General features: G+C 36.0%; 2 protein-coding genes across 10 annotated transcripts; one reads left to right on the top strand and one right to left on the bottom strand.

Annotated features, from left to right (window-relative positions):
* Nucleotides 1-42: 42 nt before the first annotated feature.
* LOC136408067 (uncharacterized) lies at nt 43-18,741 on the top strand. 9 transcript variants are annotated; one of them, XR_010752062.1, is made up of 4 exons: nt 43-383; nt 10,667-10,906; nt 11,284-11,853; nt 13,266-13,280. XR_010752062.1 is itself a non-coding variant. In XM_066388840.1 (4 exons), the coding sequence occupies exons 1-3, from the start codon at nt 137-139 to the stop codon at nt 15,922-15,924; spliced, it is 732 nt and encodes a 243-aa protein (XP_066244937.1). In that variant the 5' UTR covers nt 45-136; the 3' UTR covers nt 15,925-15,935; nt 16,004-16,115. The 9 variants fall into 9 exon arrangements, 8 of the variants coding, with proteins under 8 accessions (XP_066244929.1, XP_066244931.1, XP_066244933.1 ...); XM_066388840.1 differs by lacking the exons at nt 11,284-11,853; nt 13,266-13,280 and adding exons at nt 15,680-15,935; nt 16,004-16,115 and having other exon boundaries at nt 45-383; XM_066388832.1 differs by lacking the exon at nt 13,266-13,280 and having other exon boundaries at nt 11,284-12,150.
* Nucleotides 18,742-18,822: 81 nt separating this feature from the next.
* LOC136408036 (probable multidrug resistance-associated protein lethal(2)03659) lies at nt 18,823-27,160 on the bottom strand. Its single transcript, XM_066388773.1, has 13 exons — nt 26,960-27,160; nt 25,662-25,895; nt 25,403-25,606; nt 25,124-25,350; nt 24,915-25,071; nt 23,228-23,829; nt 22,750-23,173; nt 21,010-21,291; nt 20,628-20,952; nt 20,419-20,569; nt 19,669-20,367; nt 19,295-19,610; nt 18,823-19,167 (listed from the first exon to the last, which is right to left on the bottom strand). The coding sequence occupies exons 1-13, from the start codon at nt 27,034-27,036 to the stop codon at nt 18,960-18,962; spliced, it is 3,906 nt and encodes a 1,301-aa protein (XP_066244870.1). The 5' UTR covers nt 27,037-27,160; the 3' UTR covers nt 18,823-18,959.
* Between the last annotated feature and the right edge of the window lie 837 nt (nt 27,161-27,997).

The raw sequence follows: 27,997 nt of genomic DNA, 5'->3' as shown, positions 1-27,997 counted from the left end.
TGCCGATCTTTGATCTCTCTTCCTTATAAATACTTTTTCCGCTTGGCACGCTCTTCAGATATGTTTTGACCTTCCTCCTGTAGACCGGCAGCATCTCATTCTTTCACGGCATTCACTTTCGTGTGCATCTTCTAAAATGGAATTGAAGATTAAACAGGGCAATATCGCGATTCTAGTTTTGACTTTAGTTTGCCTAGTTAGTGGTGATAACGCGGCGAAAAATGATACGAAAGAGGGCGATTTGGGACGATTATTGCTGGATCGCAAAAATCGAGGAATAGCCCCTTATATGGGGCTGATTTCGTGTGCAATGAAATACGATGTGAGATGTTTCGTTGATGCTGCAGAAGATTATTTGGAAGTTGAGAGAACAGAACTGTTAGGTGAGTGCCAAGAGATACAGTAAAACTTTATTATGGTTAAATTGGTCTTTATTTTTAAAAAAAACGTAGTTACTATAGGAAAAAATATCTGGTTATTTGGTGGCGCTCCTGCTATGCTGTGCGAGGACAGAAACATTGAATTAATTTTTTTTTACAAAGGAGCATCATCATTTTTAAATTTGCCATAAAAATTCAGAATTTCAAGTCAGATTTAAGGCCTCTTTTCGAGGTTGATATTAACGTTAAACTCTCAGTTAAGTTTCTCCATAGCTTAGCTCTATAGATTCTCAAATTTAATTCAATTTTTACGTTTTCAATGGAAAAGAATTGCCATTTTTGGCGACTTGTAGTACATCGTTAATGGCGTTGCTAAATTCTTTTTGGTTTCTGAAATTTTGCGGAAAATGTTAAATTAGTCCTAGTATTGAATCCAAAATATTTCCTGTACTACAAATCTGATAAAAAAGTTTTGTAAATTTGTTTGTTATCTTTTTCCCTCTATAACACGACTTATTACTAATACGAGATAACATTTGAAACTGAAAATCCCGATAATAATTCACTTTTTTTAAACACGAACAATTTTTATACCTAAAAAGTAATTTAGGATTTTTTGTTTATTGTTAACCACCTAGTTCTCCTGATCTGACTCCAATAGATTTTTCTATTTGGAAAATTATTAAGAACCATGATAAAAAATAAATGGAAAAAAATCAGAAACGACTCATTTATTTTTCAGAAATGAAAAGCGCTTCCGAAATATGAATTGAACATTTGGAAGAATTTTCCATTACAATTAGGGCTAGGAGTGTGGTGGGTGAGCCGCAAAACGTGCAGTTGATTCAGAAACTCTAATGACTTAACAACAATCGGAAAAAGAATTCAGAATTTTAAAGTTTGTCTTTCAATTTCCTCAAATACAGTTTTTTTATTAGAAATTTGAGAAAACAGTCATTCAAAATGAGAATCGCTAAATGCATTGAAGTAGAAGGACATCATTTTGAACACTTACTTGATTGAATTGTTTAAAAATTATGTTTTTTTTAAATTTCTCCTCTTGAATGTATCGATACAAGCATTTTCGTTAGAATAAAATTCTTTAAAAATGTCAATTTGTGCCAAAACTATCAAATGAATAAAAAAATGTTTCAAGTAAAAACATGTTTGTTTTGAACAACAAATCAGAAACTGTCAAAAAAATGCGGGGTTTCCATTTGAAAAAACAAAGTTGACCTTGATTAGAGCCGGAAGATGACCTTGAATCGAAACAGTGATGATGCCAAAAGTTTTCCCCTTTCATATAATCCCTTTTTTATTTGAAACTTTTTTTTCTAAAACTCATAACTTCAGAGATATTTACGTGACACACTTAAAAAACTCACCCTGTATTTCGTAAAAAATGCAATAAAAATTCAGTTAAATAGTATGTAAATAATGAAAAAACTTGTTTGTTTATAGGAACAAACAGTCTTTAGTTATTTTTATTTATTTATTCATTTCTTTACTTTTCTGTTATTTTTTTATTACTTTAAAATTTTTTTAACCAAAGACTGTGAGCCTAAAATTAGAAACGCACCAATTTCCTAGAAAGAAGGGTTAAATTTTATATAAAAATTCGTCCTCCTCAAAAACTGTTTTGACATATCTTGGGAGTTTCCCGAAAAGTTTTTATTTTTCAAGATTAAGAGGAGGTCAAGTTTCGTTGGATGACCCTGTATATGTCATGCACTGTATAAACGGTAAAACTTTCCATGCTATGAATTACGTTGCGTTATGCGCTGCATAAACCCAGTTTTCCTTTTTTCCTCGCCATTTATTCTTTTCAACTTCTGTCCGCTTCTTGCGTGATTTACTTCATTTTGTTAAGATTTTGGCAACTTTTTCATAAATGTTCTATACAAAAATTTTGCTTGAACAGAATGCGATCAACTACACTTACTTTCACATGAAATGCACCACCCAGTAATAATAATAATTAAGTCTTGTAATTTTGGCAAAATAATGCTTCATAATAGAGTATCAAATGATCAGACTTTCAGTTAAAAGATACAACATTTGATAATGAAAAAATTAATAATGAGTGACATCGCCTCGTACGGCAATGCAAGCACGTACTCTTCGCGGTATGCTTTGCAACAAATGATCAATATCTTCCTGGGGTATTTCATTCCATGCTACCTCAAGATGATGTCGTAGATCATCCACATTGTTTGGAGGCCTCGGTAAATTTCGAAGACGGCGACTCATCATATCCCAAAGATGTTCAATGGGCGATAGGTCCGGTGACCGTGCAGGCCAAGGCAGTATTTCCAATTGTGCTTCTTCCAGGTATCGTCGAGTAATGTTCGCACTATGTGGTCTTGCATTATCCTGTTGGAAAATGCCATTTGGTAAAGTTTGCATGAAAGGTACTAATACTGGCCTCAGAACATTGTCAATGTAGCGACGTGCGTTTAGGGTGCCTGGAACGAACACAAGAGAAGATCTTCGGCCAACACATATCGCACCCCAGACCATAACACTAGGTGCTAAAGCTGTGTGGCGCCTTTCAGAAAATTGCAAATTTTTTCTTTCACCTCGGTATCGTCTGACTCTTCTACGACCATCATTGGTCCATATACAAAGTCGCGACTCGTCACTGAAGACGATATTGTTCCACTCATGATTCCAATCAATTCGTTCTTGACACCAGGCCAATCTGGAAGCTTGGTGTTGGGCGGTTAGTGGCAGTCGTAGATTTGGGCGGTATGAATGCAAGCCAAAAGACTAAATTCTTCTGTAAACTGTTGCCATCGACACCCGACGATTTAGAGCTCCCATCCAATCTACTGCAACAGTCGTTGTTTGAAATCGATCACCAATGGCCATCCGTCTAGGAAGTCGATCTTCACGTGCGTTGCTGCTACGGGGAGGACGTCCAGCTGGACGATGTCGCTGAACCCTTTCTTCAGACCACGAAGACCATATTCTCGCAATCGTGGTGTGGCTCCGATTCATTCTTCGGGCAATCTCACGAAAAGAAAGTCCACCCTCCTTCATGCCGATAATTCGCCCTCTATCAAAATCCGAAACGTGGGAAAAATTTCGACGCTGTCTCACTGGGGGCATTTTGAGATGTCTTGTTCACAGTTCAACAACAAAATAAACTGATATTTCCATGTAAATATTATTTTATTTATTTACAATTTAATAAAAAATCTAATAAGTCGATGACAAATAAACCACTAGCATTCTTTCTTTTTTACTGAAAGTCTGATCATTTGATACTCTATTATGAAGCATTATTTTGCCAAAATTACAAGACTTAATTATTATTATTAGTGGGTGGTGCATTTCATGTGAAAGTGAGTGTATATAGAGTTGTTGTCATTTCTTTCTAAAAGCAGTTTCATATAAACAACGTATTTTCGAAAGTAAATTCACAATGACGGGTATGTTATTGGGTCATGCATGAATGAAACGCATTACACTAAAAACCGGATTTCATACCATGGACCTGCAACCGTTAAACTGAAAAAGAAACCTCAGGCGCGGTTTTGACCATGACCCCAACCTCTCATATATCGTCTGTTACTCATCATTCGTAAGGTCTCCTCTAAAATATGGGTTAATGAACGCACAGCTAAATCGATGATTTTGAAGGAGCATAAAAATGCTAATCATAGACGAGAAATTTATTCGTAATAGATTTTCTAAGCAATAAGAACCCGAATCACACACCTCGGTCACTTAACAGTAAGCCCCGTTATTAAGGGGACACGCAAACAACGAAATGAATCCCAAAACGAAGTTGTTAATTATGAAAGTCGGGGCAATTGTATTCATCAGTTTGTCTGAATAAATATTTGCTTTGCCGGACGAGTGTGAAACGAAAATAGAAGCTTCGATAATCGATTAGGACTAAAACTTTTTTTGGATCGCAGAAGATTTCTTGTATTGTCTTACGGAGGGTGATTCGCATTTTGGAACACCCACTGATGGTCATAGAACCAGTATATGTTAAATCCATAAACTTTTATTGCCCAGAAACTGGGTCGCTAAATTCGGTAGAAAAATGTCTTTACCAACACTCTATGGAAACTTAAACTCTTCGGCATACTCTAGCACACAAAAATACATAATATAATTCCGGATATCAAGACATATGACATTCTCGCGGTCGTACAACTTTCTTTTCGAGTCCCAGGTGTAAAAATTTTGCTGCAAACTAAAGATTTACATGAAATTTATTTAAACATTGACACCTCAATTTGTCTGCGGTTAAATCCACGCGCGGTCTCAGATAACTTTATGAGCCACGGTTGTGATTTATGGGGCCAAATGTGCTTTATCCGGAAAGATCGTGTGAAAATACATTATGTTCCTTCATACTACTACATGTAATGTTATGGAACATCCTGATTATATTCTGTGAATCTGGTGAAACCATGTAATATTACCTCGACACTGACCTCGTTTAAAACGTAGCTGCACGGTACGTCTATTACTATAAGTTTCAAATACCACTTTCTTCTCCTATTTTAATCTAAATCATACTAGTTAATCAAATGTAATTGGGTTGCTGAGCAACAGATGAAACCAACTTGGCCATTAGAATATTCGTGTTAATTCTAAAATCAATTGACAAATTGGTGAACGGACCTTTCCATTAGTCACTATTTCCTATTGATTGGTAATGCAGTATCGTTACTACGAATGGTGTGACCCGCCGGTCAATTTTGGGCAATTTTTCGAACCGCTAGACTGGTGGGCCCGTTAGGGGACACACCATTTGAATCGAAATCGTTAATGGTATCAATGCATTTGCAGGGCCGGATTTGCCCGTCAGAGATTCGGTATAAGACCTTTGTGGCCTTGGATTCTGTTCTATGGACTGTTAAAGCTTCGACTATTATTGAACAAATTGTTTGGAATTATTGTTTTTCAAATAATTATTAACTTAATTATCGATACATGGGTACATACCTCTCTGCACGTCTTCCAAACGGGGTAATTAATATGCCGAAAGGCGCTTCCTTGCGTACATTTTTCCTGACAGGAAGAGCAGCCGCCGAACAGTAAAATCGAACGTCTAAATATACAAAAGCGACATTCTAATTAACTTGGCACATGGTAACCCAGAACAATAAACCCATTTTTCAGTCCATTGGCGCCCATAGTGGCTTTGTAACGAATTGCCCATATATCTTAAATAATAAGCGGATACCATCAATTCCTCGCAATATATCGAAAGAAGGGATTCTCGACTCGTTAGAAAAATCTGTTAGTGCAATGCGTACCACGTGATACTTTAAAAATAGCTAATTTGCTGACGTTGACGTCGATCGACAGTTGTTTTAGGGTTCATTTCTACCCCTTCCTTCCCTCTCCCCCTTCTTATACTATGTCTCACTTCTACTAATGTGGCTTGATGATTTTAGTAGGTTTATTTGGATATCTCAATAATAAGAGAAATAAGAAAAGATGGAAATTCTTATGAGAACACAACACATGTAACACTTATCGAGTTCGGTATACCAATCATTAGATACGCAGTATTACTTGGAAAAATGCACAGAATTTCCCTGTAAAGTTACAGAAAACAAATAAATTTTGTTCTGCAATTCCAACTTTGTTGCATACAAGTCCTTTTTATTCTCTAAAGTTTATCGTGGAGCGGTAAAGATTGGCAACCGCCATTACGTGCTTCTTAAAAAATATCCATAATTTAAGAAATTACCTGATTAATTACATTTTTTCTGCAAATCTCAGTATATTGTTCTATGTCCTAAAAATACGTAAAATGGAATTATTGGGTTGTCCAGAAAGTTCGCGCCGATTTTTGGTAGATGGCTTAAGGACAGGTCGGAACGCGTCAGAACAATTGAAAACAAATGACAAGCGTACATATCGTAAAAAACGGTAGATTCAGGCATATTTCGGAAAAAACTTGATTGCGACACATTAATTTTTGTGAGTTTATCCACCGAAAGGCAAACATGCCCCACAAACGGCAAACGGAAAAGGGAAAGCGGAATGAAGCAACTTTAGCTATTCCAAAATTGGTTTTTCATCCAAAGAAGGTCATGCTCTGTGTCCGATCGGATTGAAAGGAAATCCTGTGTTATGAACTTTTACCAAACAACAAGACGATAAATTCCGAAAATTACAGACAGTAATTAAACAAAAACGTCCAGAAATGGGGAATCAAAAGGACATTGTATTTCATCAGAACAATACGCGGTCTCATGTGTCTTTGATATCTCGATAAAAGTCGTTAGAATTAAAATGGAATACTTTACCCCATTCACCATATTCACCAGATCTGGCGTCCTCTGATGTGCATCAATTTCAATCATTACATAATTCATTTAATGGAAAAAACTTTAAATCTTAGATTCAAATAAAAAATCAGATAATGTTCCATTGAAAAACCTAAGATTCTGAAAGGACGAAATTTTCAAGTTGTCATAAAGATGGAGAAAGGTTGTAGAATAAAATGGCATTTATACAGGGTGTTTCAGATTCTAATTGGGAAAACTTAACAGACGATAGAACTCGGAAAATTACGAGAAAAGTTCATATAAAATTGTACATTTTAAAGCTTCGTTACCGAAATACAGGGTGTTAAAGTTTCAGATATTTTTAAAATTTTATTTTACAGCTGCCTAAGTTTTTGAGATATCAGTTTGAAATTTTGCAGGTACACTACTATTTAGAATCCACACGATTTGATTTGACAAATCGTTGTAGAAATCTACAAGGTGCTCCTTTTTCGAGAGTTAAACTTCATTTTACTATCCTAAATTTTTTTGTGAGGCACCACTGATTTTCAATGGCCAATTCCTTATTCAATTTAGAAACTTTTTTGTCTTTTGAATTTTTTCGTATCTGTCACCGTTTTCCCGCCATTTGCAAATGTACCAACAATGCATACTAATTTAACGTTATTTTTAATTGACCAGCGAATCTTCGCAACTAACTATTTTAAAGAGGCATTTGAGCAATTTTAATTAGATCGAATTAAAAATTAAATATTCGTTTATTCGTCCAAAACTGCGAAAATAAATTTAAATAATTATTAGAACTCAATAAAATGTATTTTTATTGCTCAATTTATAATAGTTGTTCGAACTGACAACCTTTAACATCAACACATATTCTACAACGACGAGCAACAGGTTGAACTGCGCTTAAATCTGATACGGATTTTATTTCACATCATTGAATGTATTTTTTATTCGAAAAATTAGATTATCTTTAATTTAAAAAATATATATTAAAATTTAAATGTTCTGCGTTTCAATTTTTCTTCAAATTCGGCACGAATCTCCCATATAACCTAATTCTTTAAAAAAATCAAATTTCCCGCCTGTGGCGATTGTCAAATTTTATGTGCTGTATAGCGGTTCAGTCGGTCAGCGCCTATCATGATAACAACTTAATTTAAAAATCGAAATACTTCAATTTGGAACTTTAATTCAGTCATTACGTATTCTAGTATAGAGGGAACTCTGCAGTCACTTCATTAACAAGATCAATTTCTCTAATTCATGTTTAATTAGTCAAGAGAAATCCCAAGTTTTTCATCACAGGGCCTTTTTTATAGGTAGTGAGAGCTGCCAAGAACTGATTGTGATGTTGGTTGCCTTGATGGATGAAATTAAATTTTTATTACTTGCCCCATAATATTCAAGTTGGTTCTCAATACTCGTTAAATTGTGGCCTAAAATTTGAAAATTTACATTTTTACCGTATTTCATTATTGGATTAAATTCACGAATGTGAAATTACTTTTCATTTGCCGAAGCAGTAGATTGAATTTCACAGATTAGACAACCATCAATGCAAAAATTCTCGGGGAGCTCTCGTGTCCCTGTGCAAATAGGAGTGTTAGGAATTAGGTGAGACGTGATGATCCCCCTATTTTAATTTTGGACCAGGTTAGTTTATCCTAATTTAACATATTTAAATTAATCTAGTATTAATATGAAAATTGAGAAAATACATCAATATATTATCTAGGTCATCAAACTATCGTCAGGTATAACCATTTCAAGTCAGAACATACGAATTGTGCAAGTGGGAGAAGGACTGTATATGTTTTAATATGCCTCCGAGAAAGACTAATAACGAAATGGACGGAGTGAGTCTGGCCGGTGTCTCCACTTCGATGTTTAGATTACTATCGATTTCACAGCCTTTATAGCGATGGAAATTTTAAAAAATATCATAGCAAAAAACAGTAATGTAAATAAATGAAAAAAAAAACAAAAACACAATAACTCTGCGCGTTAAAATCGAAATTCCTTACATGCTTTACCTGAACTGGTCAATTTATTTATTTTCCATTATCGTTTCAAACGATAAACAAATCTTAAGGTTCCATTCAGCAATTGACTTCCAGTCTACAGCCAGTGTCGCCAGCTCAGACTTGGACCTATCAAAAGATCATAAACAAATATTAGCGAATTCGGATCATCATATTCATCAGTGACGTACCTAAGTTATGCTATAATGGGGAAATGTACAATAATTTATAAATAAGTAAAATTTTGAAATTATTTTAATACATCACTAGAACTTGTATCAGTAAAAATTCTGAAACAGTGAGAGATCTGGCAACTAGATACTTCCGTCTACTTCAACGGCTAGCCCTCAATGCACTCTGTTGATCTTTGTCAGAGGCATATTAAAACTTATGTTGTCCTTCTCTCGCGTGCACAATTCTTATGTTTCAACTAGGACTGGCGATATCTGCATAGAGGGGAAAAAGGACAAAAAAAAACATTTAAACATTTTTTTTATTAAAAAAAGTTTATTATCCTTAATCCTTCAGGAAATGTCGACGAAGGTATTAAATGTTAAAAACGATTTCCAAACCAAATGTAAGCTGATAGTTTCATGGCGTATTGAAACCGTTTTGCTAAGTCACTTTTATACAGGGTATTTCAAATTCGACACTCACCATTAAGATCTCGGAAAGTAGAGGAGATACGACAAAGTTTAAATGGGAGCAAAATTGCGTAATTTTGGGCTTGATCAAACGGCGATTTCAAAATTTGAATTTTCCGAGTATGTACTTCTGAAGTAGCTAAAAAAAACAAAAATTGGAGATTTCGTTTTTATTTATTTAGCGTTATTTGACAAGGAAGTTCAAAACCACAAGCACACTTTCATTGTCACTTTTTCTCAATCAAACGATGACGTTTTTAGATTTGCCATCCGACGTTTCGTCTTTCGTCTACCACCATTAACTTTTTTTTATGGGCGCCATGTTGGATTTTTTGACAGAAAAATAATGTGTTTCACTCTATTTCGTTGATATACAACTTCCATAATTTGCCATTTTAAATTTCCAAATATTTAAATAAAAAGAAATATTACCTTAGTTAGCCTTGGCTCCATCGAAGGATTTTGTTTTATACGCATTACATGACAAAACTTGTCAAACGAGATCGGCGCTCGCAGATTCCAGTGAAAGTGAGTTTCACAAATTAAAAAAAACCAGACATGTTAAGACTGTATTATAAATTTCATATTAACAGTACGAAAACAGCTCAAATATTTTTTGAGTTATATCCGGAAAAGTAACAAGGCCAATTAAGATAATATTTCTTTTTATTTAAATATTTGGGCATCTAAAATAGCAAATTATAGAAAGTTGCATATCAATGAAATCTGAATGAAACATACTATTTTTTGACAAAAAATCCAACATGGCGCCCATAAAAAAAGTTGATGATGATACACGAAAAACGAAACGTCGGATGGCAAATCTGAAAACGTCATCGTGTAGCTAAGAAAAAGTGGCAATGAAAATGTGCTTGTGGTTTTGGATTTCCTTGTCAAACAACGCTAGAGTAAATAAAAACGAAATTTCCAATTTTTTGTTTTTTTCGGATATCTTCGAAAGTACGCGAAAAATTCAAATTTTGAAAACGGCATTTGTTCAAATCCTAAATTATGCAATTTTGCCCCCATTTAAACTTCCTCGTATCTCCTCTAGTTTCCGAGATCCTAATGGTGAGGGTTAAATTTGAAATACCCTGTATAATGCTGAATATTTTAAGAAAATTGGAATTTCAATCAATTAAAGTTTTCAAGACCGATTTAGACTTTTTTACTCAACATTTACACTATACTAAAAACTTAGTAAGCTTTCATCAATTTCATTGCAGTTTATCGAAGTTGGTTAATTGTTAATTTCGAGTGAAAATTGAACACGAACCCAGAGAAGTTCTCTTACTGTAATCCCCTTAATTATGCTCTAATTGTAAGCAATAATTATGGTTTTTCTGTAGCTGAGGCTGACGCCCAAGCAGCCCTGCAATCAACCGGCAGATCCAGCTCTGAAGACAAACCCTCGCACATAGCCAACACTCTCAGTAGGCTCATTTCAGAGCTGACCAGCATGTTCCAAAACGGCATTTCCGGATTCTTCAAACAAGGAAAAGACCTTGATGATGAAGATGAAGAAAGTGAAGAGTCAGATGAAGGGGATAGTAACCATTTGGCCACCGCCACAGATGATTCGGTTGGAGGTAGGTGATGGGGTTGATTCGCTGCGGTGAAGGACTGCTTTTCATGTGCATTTATTAGATTGTTTGTATTATGTGTTTTTTGTTCTTTGATATTTTAATTAGTACATTTCACCCATCATAACATCACGCATATTACCATGAACATCCCATTTATCTGCAATTCATTATTGATTTCATTGATTTAACCCACTTTTTATGAACTACTATGTTGAGACTCTTTTATTATGACTTCTTATAACCGGAATTCTTATTTGTTTTTGACCTCTTTCCGGAACCGACGAGTTTTCTTCAAAAGGTCAGTCTTAATGACCGTTTCTCTCTCCCACTTACTTCTTTGATATGAGTGTAGTAGTAGTAAAGCACAAGTGTATTTGCAGAGAGCCGTGGCAAAAAGAAACGTAAGAAGAAAAAACTTAACTCTATGCTCAAATACTTCGCTATTGGTCTCTTGGTCTACAAAAAAATCTGTCTTTTGCTAAAGCTCTTTCACACAGTCCTCCAATTCAAATTCTTCTTTTTGGCTGTCGGTGGTTTGATTCTCCACGCTATCAAATTCTGGCTCAGTTTCAAAAAGGAGGCTCATCCGACCAAGGTCATTTACTATGAACACGCCCAGCACCAGCATCACTATGGCCACGATGAAGATGGGCACTCCATATGGGCACGAGCACTGCAAAACGATGGAAAAAATGATACTACCAATGGAGCCGAATTGGCATACAATAAACAAAAACCGTACTATGTTTTGGAATTTGGAACCTAAGTTCTTCGTAATGAAAAAAAAGACGTTAGGTGACCATTGGTGGACAGTTTTGACCACACATATGTACTAGTCGATATTGGAGAATTTGGAGGCATTTTGAAAGTGATTTTTCAGTGTTCAGTTTTAGTGCCTTAGAAGAAATACCATTATAGATTACCGTATATTTAGTGGATAAGAATAACAGGTAGGTGTAATCTGTAAGCCATTAATAAGCATGTTGCACTTTTGCATGTGATCAAAACATCAAATTATATACACTGCAACATTGTTCAATTTACAGAATACACACATTAGCACGTTAGTATAACATATTGTGTGAATTAATATGCAGGATGATTCTAAAAATATTTTTGATTGATTTAATATATAAATAAAATATATCTATTACGTACTATCATATATCTACTATATACCTACCACATACATACATACAGAGATATCTACTAATTTATCTAACTAAATATACATCTTAGAATTACTCAATTTGATTAGAAAACCATATACATATATACATATATAGTTTCCTCATTGTTTAGGTTGAATGGTTGAAGCTTATACCTATATCAAATGTGTAAAATTAACCTGTTGAAAAAATTGAATGAAATTTATGATCTTTTTTCTCAACAATAAAATATATAGTAAAAGTTGTAAAGGATTTTCCAAGCAGTTTTTTGACAAAATGGTGAAAGTATTTTTCCGTTAACGTTTACAACCTTTCTAGCTTTACATGTTTCATATTACTTAATGTCACAATGAGGCCTGAAATTATTTTAACTATCGGTTTTTTGAAAAAATATTTAAGGACTTTATAATGTCTTCAAGTTCCCAATTCTCAAACAGCAAGAAAACTATATAGATGTATTTACCCTTAGACTTAGATACGTGATATATCATGACATTTTTCAAGAATAACTTAGTCTATTATATGTTTTTCCTTCAAACTGAAATAGGCATAGACAATAATTATATGTTTATAAGAAAGAACAAACACTTTTGCATCATTAAACTACTGTATTAGTACATCATCCAAACCAACGCAAAACTGCGACAACGTAAGTAATGCTTTAAACTAAACAAAATGCACGAATGCAATATGCATGACCTAAAAAATTTACAAGTAAGAAGGAGAATTTTCATAAATCAGTTACTGCATATAAATAAAACCAAATATTAATAATAAATTCTCTAAGCTTTCAAGAGAAGCCTGTAATTAAAGCTTCATGCGTGAACACTAAATCTCTTGCAACATCTTTAAAATAATTCTTCTAACCGTTTAAGATAGACCATAAATTGTTGTAAAGAAATTCTCGCAAAGATTCATTAAATTTGGCAGTAGATTTTTGAAGACAATTCTTGGACTCTGTACACTAACAATTTCTCGTAACGTACCTAACTCGCTTTATAAATGGAAAAAGAATCACTAATTGAACTAATGTGCATGTTTGCCTGCTCTAATTAACCTTTATTAACTCAAAAACCAATAAGTCACGAGCCTTGCAAATACACTGCTAATTAATAAATAATTAATATTTTTTATGCTCGTGGCTTGTTTCAGCGCACACTCACCATCACTAACTCACCCCTGGCTATTTCCAGAAACTAGGGAAATCACAGAGAAGAAAAAGAAAAAGAAGAAAAAGAACTTGAAGGGCTTGATCAGACTGGCGAAACCGGCCCTCGTGGCTCTCATTATTATGCTCAAATTTTCCATCCTACTCAAAGTCCTGCAAACCGCCATGCAATTTAAATTCTTGCTGATTTCGCTGGGTGGGTTCGCTATTCAGGCGGCTAAAATGTGGATATCGCTCAAAAACCAAAATAAGGAGCATGGGCACCACGAGGAGATAGTGTATAAGAACCCATATGGGGCTGGAAATGATGAGTTTTCGAGTCCTGGAGGAGGCCTTTATGGGGGAGAGTATAATGCTGCGAGGAGTACTCAAGGGTTAGTTTATTCGATGCAGAAGCCCCTGCAATGAAGAAGGTCGACAATTGCATTGTGAATTGCATTAGGGTGCACCTTTGCGAGAACTATTTATTTATTTATTCCGGTTGAAATTCGTGGTGCTTGAATTGATTTAGTTAATAAATAATTAACGAGTAAAATTATTTGCTTAAGTTTTAGTGCAATGAACCTTAAAAAATTGGCCCCAACATATGTACGTAAGTCTAGTTCAAATTTTTGTAGTGTAAATGTGAGTTACCGATGCCAAATTGGTTTTATGACATTACTTCTTCAAAGAACTGATCACATTAACGTGTATCCAATAATGGGTATGTAAACCAGGTAGAAACTAAATCGAACCACCAGACTTAGAAAGTATTCTTAGAATTATCTGAATGATAATTATCACGAGTACGGTTAAAGGTGATCTCATGATTTTCCTTTATTTAACCTATTGTTTTTGCATAGTTTTCCGTTAAGACAGTTTAGAATTTCCCTCTGAAAACTTCAACTTTTGCCTCTATAGTCTTAGCCGTAATGGTATCAAGTAATGTCGCGCATTTGGGCAAATCTCCTAATTTTAAAATTCGTTGATTTAGATCTTCTTCTTATGGCCCAAAAAAAGAGTGCTATATAGAACATTCTATTCATTTGAAATCCAATTTTTGAAAATCAATTAAACTATTTTACTGGCATTTTTAACGCCTATTCTGTGATTTACCATTGTATCAAGAATTACTTGAAAGAAAAAAGAATAAGTCAAATCTTCATTTAAATTTAAAACCAATTTGTATTTAATTAGCATGGATGTGCTAAAAGTACTAACCTAGTGGACTTGCGTTCCTGATCACATTATTGGATGTTGCTCTACTAACAATAGTAAACAAACCATATAGAAATGGTAACTTATAACCTTTAAGGTAAATTGAATCACCAGAGTCGCTTTTTTCGACTTGTAATTTTGGATCAAAACCTGTTATGATTTACAACTCAAATGAAAGTGACTCAGGAGCGGAGAGTATAATTGGATAAGAATTAATTATAAATTTTCCTATGAAAATTTAGAATCATTCAAGCAATACGTTACGGTTTTGATAAGCCAGTAGAAAATTGTCTTTTCTAGTAAAACAAAGACTACTCTAGTATTCTACATAGACATCCTTTAAGAAAAAATCAAACTTCAATTCCCACCTTTATTCAATTCTGAGTTCTAAACGTCAAGTACCAGAGTCTTAGATTAGATGGTACTAGTTCAGCAGTGGTAATAAATGTGAAGCGTTCGGATAAAATTTCTTTTACAGTCTCATAAATCGTTGATTAATGTTAAATTTAAGCAATTTTGAGTATTAAATTTCTTGGTTTAGCATTTCTTAAAACTTCCATAGTATTAAAACAACTTTTTTATGGTATGATCACAGCAAACTTTCTGATATTTTAGCCTACTTTTCTTTTATAGTTTACATGTAAAAAGGTGTCCGCCATTGTGTCCAGAATTATACTTAAAAATCATTTAATTAACAAAGAAATACCTTAATAATATATAAAATCATTAAAATTTGTATCAATTCATACCAGTACCTTATCATCCGCTATGCATGCATCGTGCGATCTACAAAATCGTGTGAAAAGTGACATCATATTTCAAGAGCTGCTATTCATCACCGCAACGTCATCACTAACGTTACTGCATCATAACCATCATGATTATATCATCAGGTGTGTATTAATAACTTTAATTTTAGTATTTAAGTACTACGGTCATATGGGCGTGCATTATTGTTTGCTTTATTTTCACCACTAATAGGCGCCCATATGGCAATCATCAAGTATTTGGTAATGCCAGAGGACGCAGGGGTCATTTGCGTACATCACCCTTGACCATAGCAATCGACGTACCACCTGGTCACTCCTGCCTGTGGGTCTGTACGCCGTGCGTACCATATTACATTTATAAATAGATGAACACGTACGCAAATGCCTCCTCCTCAAGGCCCACAGGTAGGTGTGACCAGGTGGTACGTCTCTTATAAAACCTTAATAGTAAATTATTAAAAATTGGTTTCAGCGAGACACAAAAAGTACGACCCCGTCGCAGACGGGAAGCCGAAAAAAGTGCTCATGAATGAGGCGATTGTGGTTTTGAGAGTCGTCCTTGGCCTTACCGCAGTCCTCCTAGTTTTAACAGCACTGGGAGCCTTTTTAGGGGTGAAAATAATTCTTGCCAAGAGTATGGTGGGCATCGCTATTGCCCTCTTTGTATTGGCCAAAAAGTTTCAACACTCTGGTCATCACACAGAACCTTCCTGGTGATCAATGATTACGTAATTGAAAAATCAAAAGCTTGTTTTTGCAACACTGACTAACGCCTTCTTCTACATACAAATTTCAGCTGAATCAAGAGCTACACAACGCCACAAGAAACACAATCATGAAGGTCTCATTAAGAAAATCATTCGAGTGGTTAAAATGGGGCTCTACGCTGTTATCCTCTTCGCCGCGCAAGTGGCCATCGTCACACTGTTCAACTCTTTTGTGGGCTTCAAGATGCTGCTGGTCACCATGTGGGGAGTAGCCTTCTTGGCGCTTAAGGTGTGGCTGTTGCACAAAAAAGAAGGTACGGTTGTGGTGCACGAGGACGTTCACCATGACCATCACTACGAGAACGACGATCATCACCATTACGATCATTTGCCTGTTGAGGATTGGCAGCGGATTTATTTACCTAAAACTTCGGATAGGGAATACGCACAGAAAATTGCCTATTCGAATCAGAAGCAAGGTGGATCGATTTGGAGCTCTTGGTTGGATTAGGCTAATTAGGATTCATTTCAGCAAGTTGCCAAATATTTAATATGGTTTAGAGGGGAAAAGTAATGCATATTGCATATTGTTCAGTAGGCGCAATTGTTCCTTCCATTATATGTAATATATTGACTTAGTAAATAACCTGTTGTTTTGTACTGCCATCTCAACAACCGCTATCATATTCAGTTCAATTACATACGTCTGAACAAACATTATCATCTATAGTCCTAATGTGTTCTGTAAATAACTCCATTACAATCTATGGGACAATTGGAAAACAGTTACACGCTATTCTGCTTTTAGACCGTCATGGACTCACAGGCGAGCTAGAACAAATGAGGAAAAAGGACAAAGACAGAGACAATTTTTGGGGCGGATTTGGCACATATATGATGAATTTGGTGCCGAGATTGGCGGCTTTAAAGTTGGCTCTAATAGGGGTTTTGGTTGTTTTGGGGATTATTGCCGGGGTCGTGGCTACAGCCGTCCAGACCAAGCTGTATCTTGTAGCTATTGCGTACGTGGTGTTACAGGCCACTAAAAATAAGATTGAATGTGATTAGCCCTGATTGTTTAGCTATATATAATTAAAGAAATGATGTCAGTAGTTGGTTTTATTTTAGACCCGCAGATCTTTAAAAAATGTAAATTCAAAGTGGGAGAATATATGAGTAATATTTGTAAAGGAGCTATTTATATTAATTTTTTTACAATTATCCAATCGTCAAATATTAGATTTGCGTTAAAAAATATAATTAATTTGTATAATTAGTGTTAATTACTGGGAATTTCCGAAGCAAGAAACTAGATGGCGCCACAACCTCGACGGCGAAGGCCCCAAGCCCAACTATTTTGATATATTTCGAAAAAACAACCAAAACTCGTTATTGAATATTGTTAATTTTTCATCCACCATTATATCAAGAAAATTTATTAACTTATTGTATAAATTACTAAATATCAATAACAATTTTTAAATCTATTTTAACTTATTTTTATAATATAGGACATAATTCTAGCTGGCTGGAATTTTTAACATTGAGTACGTAGCTATTTGATTTTGTGACTAAATTAAATCCTTAACTTACCGATTACAACCCACATGTAAGTTACTGGAAGAAGATAAATTCCGCGTATGGAACTTCAAGATCTCTCTGTGACTAATCCAATGTTGTTACTAACTTCTTGATGGTAAAAACTCTCGAAAAACTGTTTTGTTGGTGCCCAGTGTTTCGAAAAATTTTCCTGTATTTCAGTCGGCAGGAAGAAGAGCATGAAAAAAGGCCCACTCAAGAAAATTATACACCTAATGAAAGTAGTCTTGTTTTTCGCCGCTGTGGTGGTGAAAATTTGTGTTCTGATCAAACTCTTCAATACAGCAGTGCACTTTAAATTCATGCTGATCGCTCTTGGTACCTTGGTGCACACCATCATCAAATCATGGACCAGTCACAAGCAAGCAATCCCCCAAAAAAGTGTTGTTCTGAACCATCACGACCATCACTTTGAGGATGAGGCCACTGTTCAGCATGGACTTGAGACCTATTGGAGCAGATGAGCTTTATTGTGTATATGTCCTGTATTGCGTGGTTCTAGTCTTTTTGTGCAATTTATTTTAATATATACGTTCAAAAATTGAGAGGATTATTCATTTTTAAGGTACATTTCTGCACTTTCTTTAGGTAGACACGCACAAGGCACACTATCAAACTACACACACCGCAGAAACCTTTATTTGGTAAGTTGTGCACATTCCCCGAATCTCCTGTAATAAAAGCTGATACAACTCTCCAGTAAGAATTTTTTTCTATTTGCAGACAAACGCAAATCTCGTGAAAAACCCGCCAAAATCCTCAAATCTGTCGGAGACAGCATTAAAATGGCCTTAACAGGGCTGGCGTTGAGGGAAATCACCTTAATTCTTTTGAAATTGATCAATACTGCCATCTCTGCCAAGATGCTGATGGTGGCTTTCGGTACTCTATTGGTGGAAAAGGGCAAACTGTTGGTTGAATTGAAGAAATCAAAGCAACAGGAAAATGACCATAAGGTGATCTACCATGATACGCACCACGACCATCACTATCAGGATTTGGTCCACGAGGGGGCTTCCAATAATTGGTGGTAGCTTTAATTTAGCTATAGAATTCATTAATTTGTTCCTCAAATCTTTGAGGGATCGCACAGATTCTCTATTTAGGGATCTCTGTCTCCTTCATTTTATTGACTATATTTTTCTTAAGAAGTCAGTTACCTGATACTTAAAGAGAAACGAACCAAAGTTAGTTTAATTTATGTTAGATAAAGTAATTCTTGCATAAAAACCAAATAAATCAATTTTATATCATGAAGTCTTTGATTTTTGGGTTCTGCGGAAGAGAACAAAGAATAATAACTTATCACTGGACAGTTATATATTTATTAAACAAAATATAGTTTTTAAGGTATCAAGCTATAAGGGCCTTATACAAAACAATACTGATAAAAGAAACCAGTTACAAGGTACAGCTTTTATCACAGATATTCAGATAAGATTGAAATTAATCACTAAAAAATCTCCCAACTGTTCTCAAATAGTTATCCTCAGCCATTTTCCTTAAAGTTTTGGCCGTGCCTTTCCCAGTATTCTCCACCAAGTTTTGCAAAATCCCGTTTTCCTTCTGCAAAAGCAGGTGAGGATGGTCAAATTCTTCCACTCTTCCAGCGCTCATCACCAGAACTTTGTCTGAATCCATAACTGTATGCAATCTGGAAAATATTTTACAGACAACTGATTTCAGAGAGGCAGCTATAGTGTCGCAAGACAAAAAGAATTCCTTTTAATTAATAACTTTGATCACTTTATTTTCCCTTAAATACTGCATTTCCCCTATACCTGTGTGCTATGGTAAACACCGTGCAATCCTTGAACTTGTTCCTGATCGTATTCTGAATTAAAGAATCTGTGTGAGGGTCCACATTAGCAGTAGCCTCGTCCATGACCAATATTTTATTGTTTCTGATTAAAGCTCTGGCCAAACATATCAACTGCCTTTGCCCTACGCTAAAGTTTGAGCCTCCTTCCGAGACGTTGCTATTAAGCCCTGAGGGCATCTCTGCAATGTCGTCCTTCAGCTCCACCTGCTCTAGAGCATTCCATAGAACTTCATCGCTGTATTCTTGGAAGGGATCCAGATTCTTACGAATAGGACCTAAACCATAGCCAACGTAAAATCAATCGATTTACTACATTAAGATCTTAAAACGCACCGGAAAATAGGACTGGCTCTTGAGGGATGATAGAAATCTTAGATCGAACTATATCCAATGGTAACTCAGTGGTTTCCAGCCCGTCGATTACGATGCTGCCTTCCAGATCGTAGAGTTGAAATAGAGCTGAAATGGTGGAAGATTTTCCTGCCCCAGTACGTCCTACAATACCCAGTTTTTCCTTAGGGCGGACAGTGAAACTCAAATTTTTCAGAACATAAGGGTCAGTTTCATTATAGCGCAACCTCACGTCCTTGAATGTCACCCTTCCTTCTTTGGGCCAACCTAAGGAGACCTGTTGCGGTTCTTTGCGTTCAGGCTCATTTTCCAGTTTAGTGTATTCTAAAATCCTTTCCACTGACGTCATCTGATTTTCCAATTCGCTCCATTGTCGCATGCCCCATTGCAAAGACCCCATTAGGCCTATGTATTGGGTGATGACCAGACCCACATCTCCGCCATGAATTACTTTGTTTAAGACTATTAAACAGAAGGAGGATGTCGCAATAAAACAGATACAAATGACGTCCAGCCAGAAGGCAAAACAGCGGCTTGAGGCTATAAACAGGAACCAGGCTGAGCTGTGGCGATTTTGGAGCTCGTCAAACTCCTTAATTAGAAACTTTTGAGCTGAGAAGGCTCGGATTGTGCTTAGTCCTTGCACTGAGGCGGCCATATGGGAAAACACTGGGCTTTTTGCTGTAAATTAAGTCGAAAATAGCGTACTTTAAGAGATCTTGTGCAACTTACTGATTGCCTCGATTCTCTTGACACTCCTGCTAGTTTGTATATAAACGCATCGCATTGCGTAAAAAAGCACAATTAGGACTGTGGCAGGAATCATCAAGAAAGGCTCTACTACTGAGGTAAGCACTATGGTACCCCCCAAAAACAACCCGATCTGCCATCGTTAATATTTAATTATCACTTACAACTCTAAGATCAGTATCTATACTCACTTCAATAACATCAATTAGCACGGAAGGAATATACTCATCAATATTTCCCATGTCTTTAGAGAATCTATTCAGGATTCTGCCAGTTGGATTCAAATTGAAAAACTTCATTTTTGCTCGTATTATTTGAGAGAAAATGAAATCGTGTAGGTTTCTTGAGGCAACAGTAAAGAAGACCATGAATGATATGGATTTAATTATCGCAATTACAATGGTCAGCAGGGTCAAACCCGAGTATATATACAGGATTTCGGTACGATTTATGGTGGTTTCATTATTGGTCGAGTTGTTTAGTACCAATTGGGCATAGTCCTGCTCCAGGCCAACCCTATATTTAATAGATTTCATAATGACTGATGAACGACTGACGAAGTAGAAGACCTACCAATAAGTGACGAAATACTCGGCCCCATTAGCTGCTCCTTGGCACACCACGAAGGCCACAATGAGGTAAAAAATGACGCACGCATTACCGCCGGCCTTAAGGTACTTCCAGTAGACAGATCTGGCAATTTTTCCGCTGCTTTGGCTCTCTTTTGCAATTGGAGGTTCATCATCTTCTTCATCGTCTATTTTCGCAGAATCATCCTTTGATTCCGAGTTTTGACAAGAGCGAATCCGCCGTTTCCCTTCCTCTTCTTCAGTGTTATAATATTCCAAAAGTTTGCTGCAAAAATCAGAAAGGTTTGTTAATTTGTTGTTTAAAATTTGGTACAAATTACATTGTAACATTTGAAATTTTTTTTTTTAAATCACTTCCTAGAGGTATTTTCTATTATCTATATCTATATGATTAGAGAGGCGAGAACTTGCCCTCGAACTAAAACTTTTGAACCTGAATACAGGGGAGTGAAAATCCGTAAACGGATCTTTTAACGACCGGATAAGAAGGTATTAAAGTTAGAATTCAATCGCTTAACAGCACTGCAAACTGCTGTATATGATTAATCTGTAAAGGTAAATAAATAAAATTCTAAAAGAGCTTAGTTTTGTGCTCTTTATTTAAACAATCAACTGATAAAGCCCCATGAAAGAGATATCTTTCTCACTGTGTGATATTAATTTCTGATTAGCTGACATAACCAAAATCCATTATCCAGTTATGAGGGTCGCTTTACTTTTGGCATTTTTATGGGAATTTTCAATAAATCACAGTGAAAATAAAAGGAAATCCAACATCTTAGTAAATTTTAAGGTAAAAATCTAAAATTGGATAAATATTAAAAAACCACTGAATCTGCATCTGTTTTCTTATACAAGGTGTTTTATAAGTATAGAATCCAACTTCTATGAATTGTTTAGTGTAACAATAGAAGATGTCTAAGTATCGAAACCTGTGTCCGCAAATAACTCCCTAAGGCGCTACGACCTTATAATGGTTTAAGACAATTATGTGCAAAAATATGTTTTATCGAGTTTTAGTACGTTTCATTTTAATTTGATGGTACAAAATAATACTACAATAAATGTTCAAAATATCGTCCTTGAACTTCGTCAGTTTGGACAACATTGGATCGGTAGAGGCGGTCCAGTTCCGTGGCCTCCTAGGTCACCCGATTTAATATCTTTAGATTTTTTTCTGTGGGGACATGCAAAGTCTCTGGTTTATCGAACGCGAGTGGAAACAGAATAAGACCTGATGCGTAAATCACTACGGCATTTGTAGCTGTTCAAAACGGTTATCAAATTTTTAGTCAAGTCTGCAGAAACCATGTACGTCGTTTAAACAGGTGCAATGAAGTTCAAGGACGACATTTTGAACAATTACTATAGTGTTATTTTACACAAATAAATTAAAATGAAACGTACTAAAATTCCATAAAAGCATTTCTGCGCATAATTCTCTTAAAGCATCAAAAGGTCGTAACGCCTTACATTTGAGGACACTGGTTCTTATACTGAGATGTCTTCTGTTGTTGTAATGGACAATTCCTAGAAGTTTGATCCCAAAGTTCTGAAACATCCGGTATTTTCATTTCTTTAGGCAACTGACCGGCAACCAGACATTCACTCAGGTTGCGTTTGACTTGAATATCCTTAATAAAAACTCAAGAAAATTCAATAATCGCCTGATTTATCTTGTAATTTTCAGCTACATTTCAATCCACATCTTATAAATATTTACCTGAAATTAACCCCACTTTTCAGCAATTCCTCATAATTACCCTCCACCTGTATCTGCCCATCGTTTATGATCACGATCGTGTCTGCACTTTGCAAATACTGAAGCTGGTGCGTCGCCAATATCCTTATTTTATCCTTCAAAAAACCCCTCATGCAGATTTCATATAAGTGTTTTCCAACGTTAACATCCACAGCAGATAGTGGGTCGTCCATCAGGTACACATCGGCCTCCTTGTAAATGCAGCGAGCCAGATTGATCCTGGCTTTTTGACCTCCGCTTAAAACCTTGCCCTTTTCACCTACAGGAGTCTTGTCACCGTGGGGGAAAAGGGCGAAATCCGGTTTGAGGGCGCAGGCCTGCACCACTTTTTCGTAGCGATCTTCCAGGAATGGTTCGCCGAAGAGGATGTTTTGCCTTATGCTCCCTAAAAAGGATTTGTTTCCTTTAAGCAACAATAATTTATTGAACCAAATCTTACCTGAAAACAACCAGGGCTCTTGAGTTGCCAGAGAGATCTTTCCTTTAAGATCCATGTGTCCTTTTTTAATTGGTAGTTCCCGTAAAATGACATTAATGAGGCTACTTTTGCCGGCTCCCACAGGGCCAACCACCGCCACTAATTGATTCGAAGTGATGCTTAAATTAATATTCTCTAAAGTGTTCTCAGTGGCCTCTTCAGACCATTTAGCGCAAACATTCTGTAGCACCACTTTCGGAAGTCCTTCTCGCTTTATAAGAGACCCATTCGAACCGTGAGAACCATTTAAAATTATCTCCTTATTCAAGGCGAAATTATCCACACTTTCAACTTCCTCATAACTCAAAAATTGTTGCACTCTCATTATAGACACGTTCACTTCAGCTACACTGGAAATGCTGATAGAGAAGAGGATGGTGATCACAGGTCTCAACACGTTGTATATGGCAGTGATGGCGAAGACTCGTTCTGCAGTCACCAAGTTCCCCAAGAGAACGTAGCCGAGAATACTGATGAAGATAGCTGATCTGGAGACGAAGACCTCGAAGGAGTAAATGAGGCCCATGATGTAAGCATGACTTCTGATAGCTTGCATTTCTTTTCTGAAAAAAGAACAAATCTTAACAAGCTTTAATCGTGCATTTATATCCTCGATAGTATTATTACCTACTTTAACCCATGACAATATTATTTTACCTTGGTAACAATAAAAAAAAGTCTTGAAAAATTTGTCACCTTTCGTAGGTTTATAACGAGCATTCGAAATGAACACAGAAGAATCAAGATTGAACAAATTGGTGGGAGAAGCCTTCCCCTCAATCCCCCTCAATCATTACTCCCTCAAAAATCACTGGTACCGCCTCATTTTCATCAACGAAGACCATCTACAGAGATTGAAGTACTTGAAGAGTGATGGGGCCGTTACGAAAAAGAAGCGTCATCATGAGAATTTTCGAAGTTTTTATGCTTTTATTTCGCTTTAATTTTTGTGAAAATCCTGAAGGTCACGCTATTAATTTACGTCACAGTCCTAGTTGTTGCCTCGTCCTTAGTTATACGGTTGCAATTTTTTATTGGTTACCACACTCACAAGAAAAGAGTACTTGAGCTATTTCAGAAAGTGCGTGCTAGGAGATACCTCATTAGCGGTCGTTTTTATGCGGCTTTATCTGCTCCATAAGGTGAGTGTTGGAAACAATTTTGGTAGAAGCAACCGTGGAAACCGAGATTGAATACTTGCAAAACTTCTGAAATTGTTTCCTTATTTCTAACTATTTTTTTATGATTTTGAAAATGTTCTTTCCTATATCTATCGCCTTATCGTGAATTTATACATTTTCATGGCCATAATTTGCATTTTTTCACATAAATAAATGAGTTAATTTCACTCAGAGTGAGCATGCTGTTTCGGCTATAAAGCACCTACGTCATTAACAGCTGATTGGTGATTTTTAGCACTTAAGACTACAGTGCTTAGAAAAATTTCACTAAGGTCGCTTGTACTTGAAACAACTTTGTGCCAGCAACGTTTATGTTCCTCGATACAGCCTATATTAAATGTCTATACAAGTCACTTATTAAACAAATACCTGAATTATTGTCTCTGTTATCAATTTGAAACAATGGTGCGTAACCACACTGGAAATGTACCTAATCTACTAAAGAAACTTAGTTAGTATGTACTTACTTTCGAGCCAAGGCTATAAGTTTCGAAAAGTGATTCTCCCAGCAATACATCTTAATTACTTGTATCCCTGATATAACCTCGTTCATCAACCTCACCCTTTCATCGGTTCTCAAAGCGGTGCGAAGCCGCAAAACCGAAGTTCTTTTGGCGAGAAAAACTGGACAAATTAACTAATAAAATTCGCACTTTTGACTCCAAGGAAATAATACCTTGCAAAGGCACAAAGGAGATGAGGAAAGCCATTCCAAAAAGCGCAGCATACCCGATTTCTCGGTACAATAACCAAGTTCCAAAGGCTACTTCAATGGGGCCCACCCAGGAATAATGAGCGAGGACGAATCCTTGATCGAACCTGCTTAGATCGTTGGAAAGGAGGTTGGTCATTTGACCGACGGTGGCTTTGCCTAACGCTGTTTGACTCAGTTTCATGGTTTTCCTTGAGGAAAAAAAATATAAAGCCTCACTGATTTTGAATTGTTGATTCTTGCCTATAAATTAAAGAACTGCACGCAACTCGCATCTTCATGGACAAATGTTGCTGGGTCATCATCTTAGGATGGGACACAAAGGCATCCATGGCAAGGCCCAGCACCACTCCTCCGCAGTACATGTACGCTTCAGATTCTGAGATTGTCGTTTGGCCGGTCTCAAAGTACCGCACCAGTTTTCCTATGGATAGAGGCACTACGGTTCTGAAATTTAGTACGACTAAAAATAATTGTCCTGAAAATGATGTTGGTGACTCACAAAATCACCAGTTCATTTATTAATGTTATTATTCCTATAAGAAAAAAATGCAGTCCAAATATTTTGAACAGAGCCCTATGCAGGGCTGATTTCTTGTGTTTCCTGTGCTGCTCCCTCCAGACTTCCTCCAGACGATCACCTAAATTGCAGGAGTTGTGCGATTTTAGAGGGGAGAAAAGGTCGTCTTCAGTTAGTTTTTTCTTGAAGCCCTTTTTGAAGATGGGAAGCATATAACTGAAAGAAGAAAGCCATATTTCACATTGGCATTGGTTCAAGACAGCGGACTCGTTGGGCGTGACTGAAGAGTCATGCCATAATTGCTGACACCATCTAGAGGAGCCGATTCAGGTTTATCTTGGATCATTGTATTCCCATATGCATATTATGCCTGTTTATTTCTCAGGAAAACAATTTACTGACCGATAATAATAACAGTTACTGGAAAACCATTACTATTAATTGCATAAGTACATATGTATAGCAACAATAGAATGCGTAGTCAATATTTCACCATAATAAAATGCATTGCACAAGCGGTGCTTTATCAAATGCTGTGTCAATGAATGGCGGGATTCCGAGTTTGTGATGCCGCAACCTCGTTCAAGATTTGAATAAATTAAAAACAATCATTTTTATGCAGAATTTAAATAATTTGTATTGTAAGCACCTATTTACATACTCAGAATGTAAATATGCCTGGAAGGTGAGATGAAGTAGCCAATATGGGGGTCGTTACAGTTTTCTAAAAAAATTCTAACTTTCCAGAGTTAGAAAAACAGAGGCGGCTTGCCAGATAAATAGCAGCGCGACATCCTTCTTTTTTTTTAATTATATGTCAGATATGACACTACCGAAGTTGTCAAAGAGCGCCCGATATTGCCAACGCTTTGTATTTTTCTGATTTTGTGGGAGGTTTTTTTACACGAAAAAAATATTTAAATGTTCGTCCAAGTGAAAATTTCACCAAAGTGATAAGTGAGAACGTGCGAATTTTTTTAAGTTATTAAAAAAATGTGTCCTGGAATGCAAGGAAATGTCCATCTAATCAGTTAGTATTTAAGTTTTGACTTAAACTTTGAAGCCTTACTCAACTTCATTAGCAAAATTATTCCGAGTTCAAAGATAATCCGCATTTTTTGATCAATAGCAATTGCCTTCTAAACTATAATGAGGCTCGTTAATTAAATCCCAAAATAACTTTCGACATTAATCCCGACTGCATTCATTGATTTTTCTCGGCCATTCATAATACTTAACCACATTTACATTCTATTTTCTTTTCAATTTTTCCAACTTACAGGAACGTTAGCTCGGATAAAGGATTAATGCCCTGTACAGGGTTGACTTGCGTGGGGTATTTGCGAGTGCTGTCCATGTTTCTAAACAAAAATTAAAGATCTTGGCCAAAATTACGATCGTTCGGCTACGTTTTTGCCGGCATTCATGTCACGCGATCCTCGCGGCATTCGATGCGGTACGAGAAACACGCGAATAACTACTGCCAACGAGAGACCTGCCAACTCTCAACGATGGGCAAAAACCTTGGGTTTATCTAATACCAGGTCAAGTTAGAAAGGGATCGTTATATAGGAGAATCGTGTAAAAGTGCTAGAGGAGGTATTGCCATGGATTTTTGGGATCCGTTATTACGACGACAAATGCGCGAGGAACGATTGAGTGTAAAAGTGAATTTGTGAATTTAGATTTAATCCTCACAAATAAACCGGCAAAAAAACGGGGAACTCGTCGCAATTTGTGAATTGCTGGGAGGGGAATTTGAGGTAGCATTAGCGAAACTGCATACCAGAGATTTGGTTGAATGCCAGAAGCCGTGTGGATTCAGTCATAATACAATGCTTTGAACTGAAATAAAGCCTTACAAGGGAAATACTTTTGTGTGTACTTTTTGGTAATTTGGTAGTAAATTGTAAGCACTAAATATATAACAATTTCCATTAACTATCCTGTCAAGAAGCTTTTACATTATTACCTTGACACAATGGTGAGTGCTAATTGTTCAATAATGGCCAAAATTATCGTTTATCGCAAGTACAATAAAGTTGTTTATAAGAAAATGGTACTTCTTTCTATATTACAGTAATCACGTTTCACTAGCTATTTCTGATATCTAAATAAATAATCCTAAATCTTTTTGTTTACGACAATTAAATACCACTTGCTATGAGTTATATTAATGATATCTAGACATTTTACACACAGGTCATAACAAGCTTTACAATAGTTTGTTTACTGATAGTTTAAATTAAGTGTTATACATCGAACAATCGTTTAAGAGTAAAAAATAATAATAATGGTGCAGAATACGAATGTTCCAT

This window comes from Euwallacea similis, chromosome 4 (assembly GCF_039881205.1).
Source record: "Euwallacea similis isolate ESF13 chromosome 4, ESF131.1, whole genome shotgun sequence".
In the NCBI taxonomy this organism is placed as follows: domain Eukaryota; kingdom Metazoa; phylum Arthropoda; class Insecta; order Coleoptera; family Curculionidae; genus Euwallacea; species Euwallacea similis.
Note: the sequence above shows the minus strand (reverse complement) of the source record. Positions and strands in the feature narration are given on the sequence as shown.

Excerpts from the sequence above, each read along its gene's own strand:
- LOC136408067 (XM_066388831.1), top strand. The coding sequence starts at position 137 with ATGGAATTGAAGATTAAACAGGGCAATATCGCGATTCTAGTTTTGACT. Across the intron at positions 384-10,666 it reads TGAGAGAACAGAACTGTTAG|CTGAGGCTGACGCCCAAGCA; the intron begins GTGAGTGCCAAG and ends GTTTTTCTGTAG. Across the intron at positions 10,907-16,003 it reads CACAGATGATTCGGTTGGAG|CTGAATCAAGAGCTACACAA; the intron begins GTAGGTGATGGG and ends TACAAATTTCAG.
- LOC136408036 (XM_066388773.1), bottom strand. The coding sequence starts at position 27,036 with ATGGACAGCACTCGCAAATACCCCACGCAAGTCAACCCTGTACAGGGC. Across the intron at positions 25,072-25,123 it reads CTCCTTTGTGCCTTTGCAAG|TTTTTCTCGCCAAAAGAACT; the intron begins GTATTATTTCCT and ends TAATTTGTCCAG. Across the intron at positions 23,174-23,227 it reads AGAGCCCTGGTTGTTTTCAG|GGAGCATAAGGCAAAACATC; the intron begins GTAAGATTTGGT and ends AATCCTTTTTAG.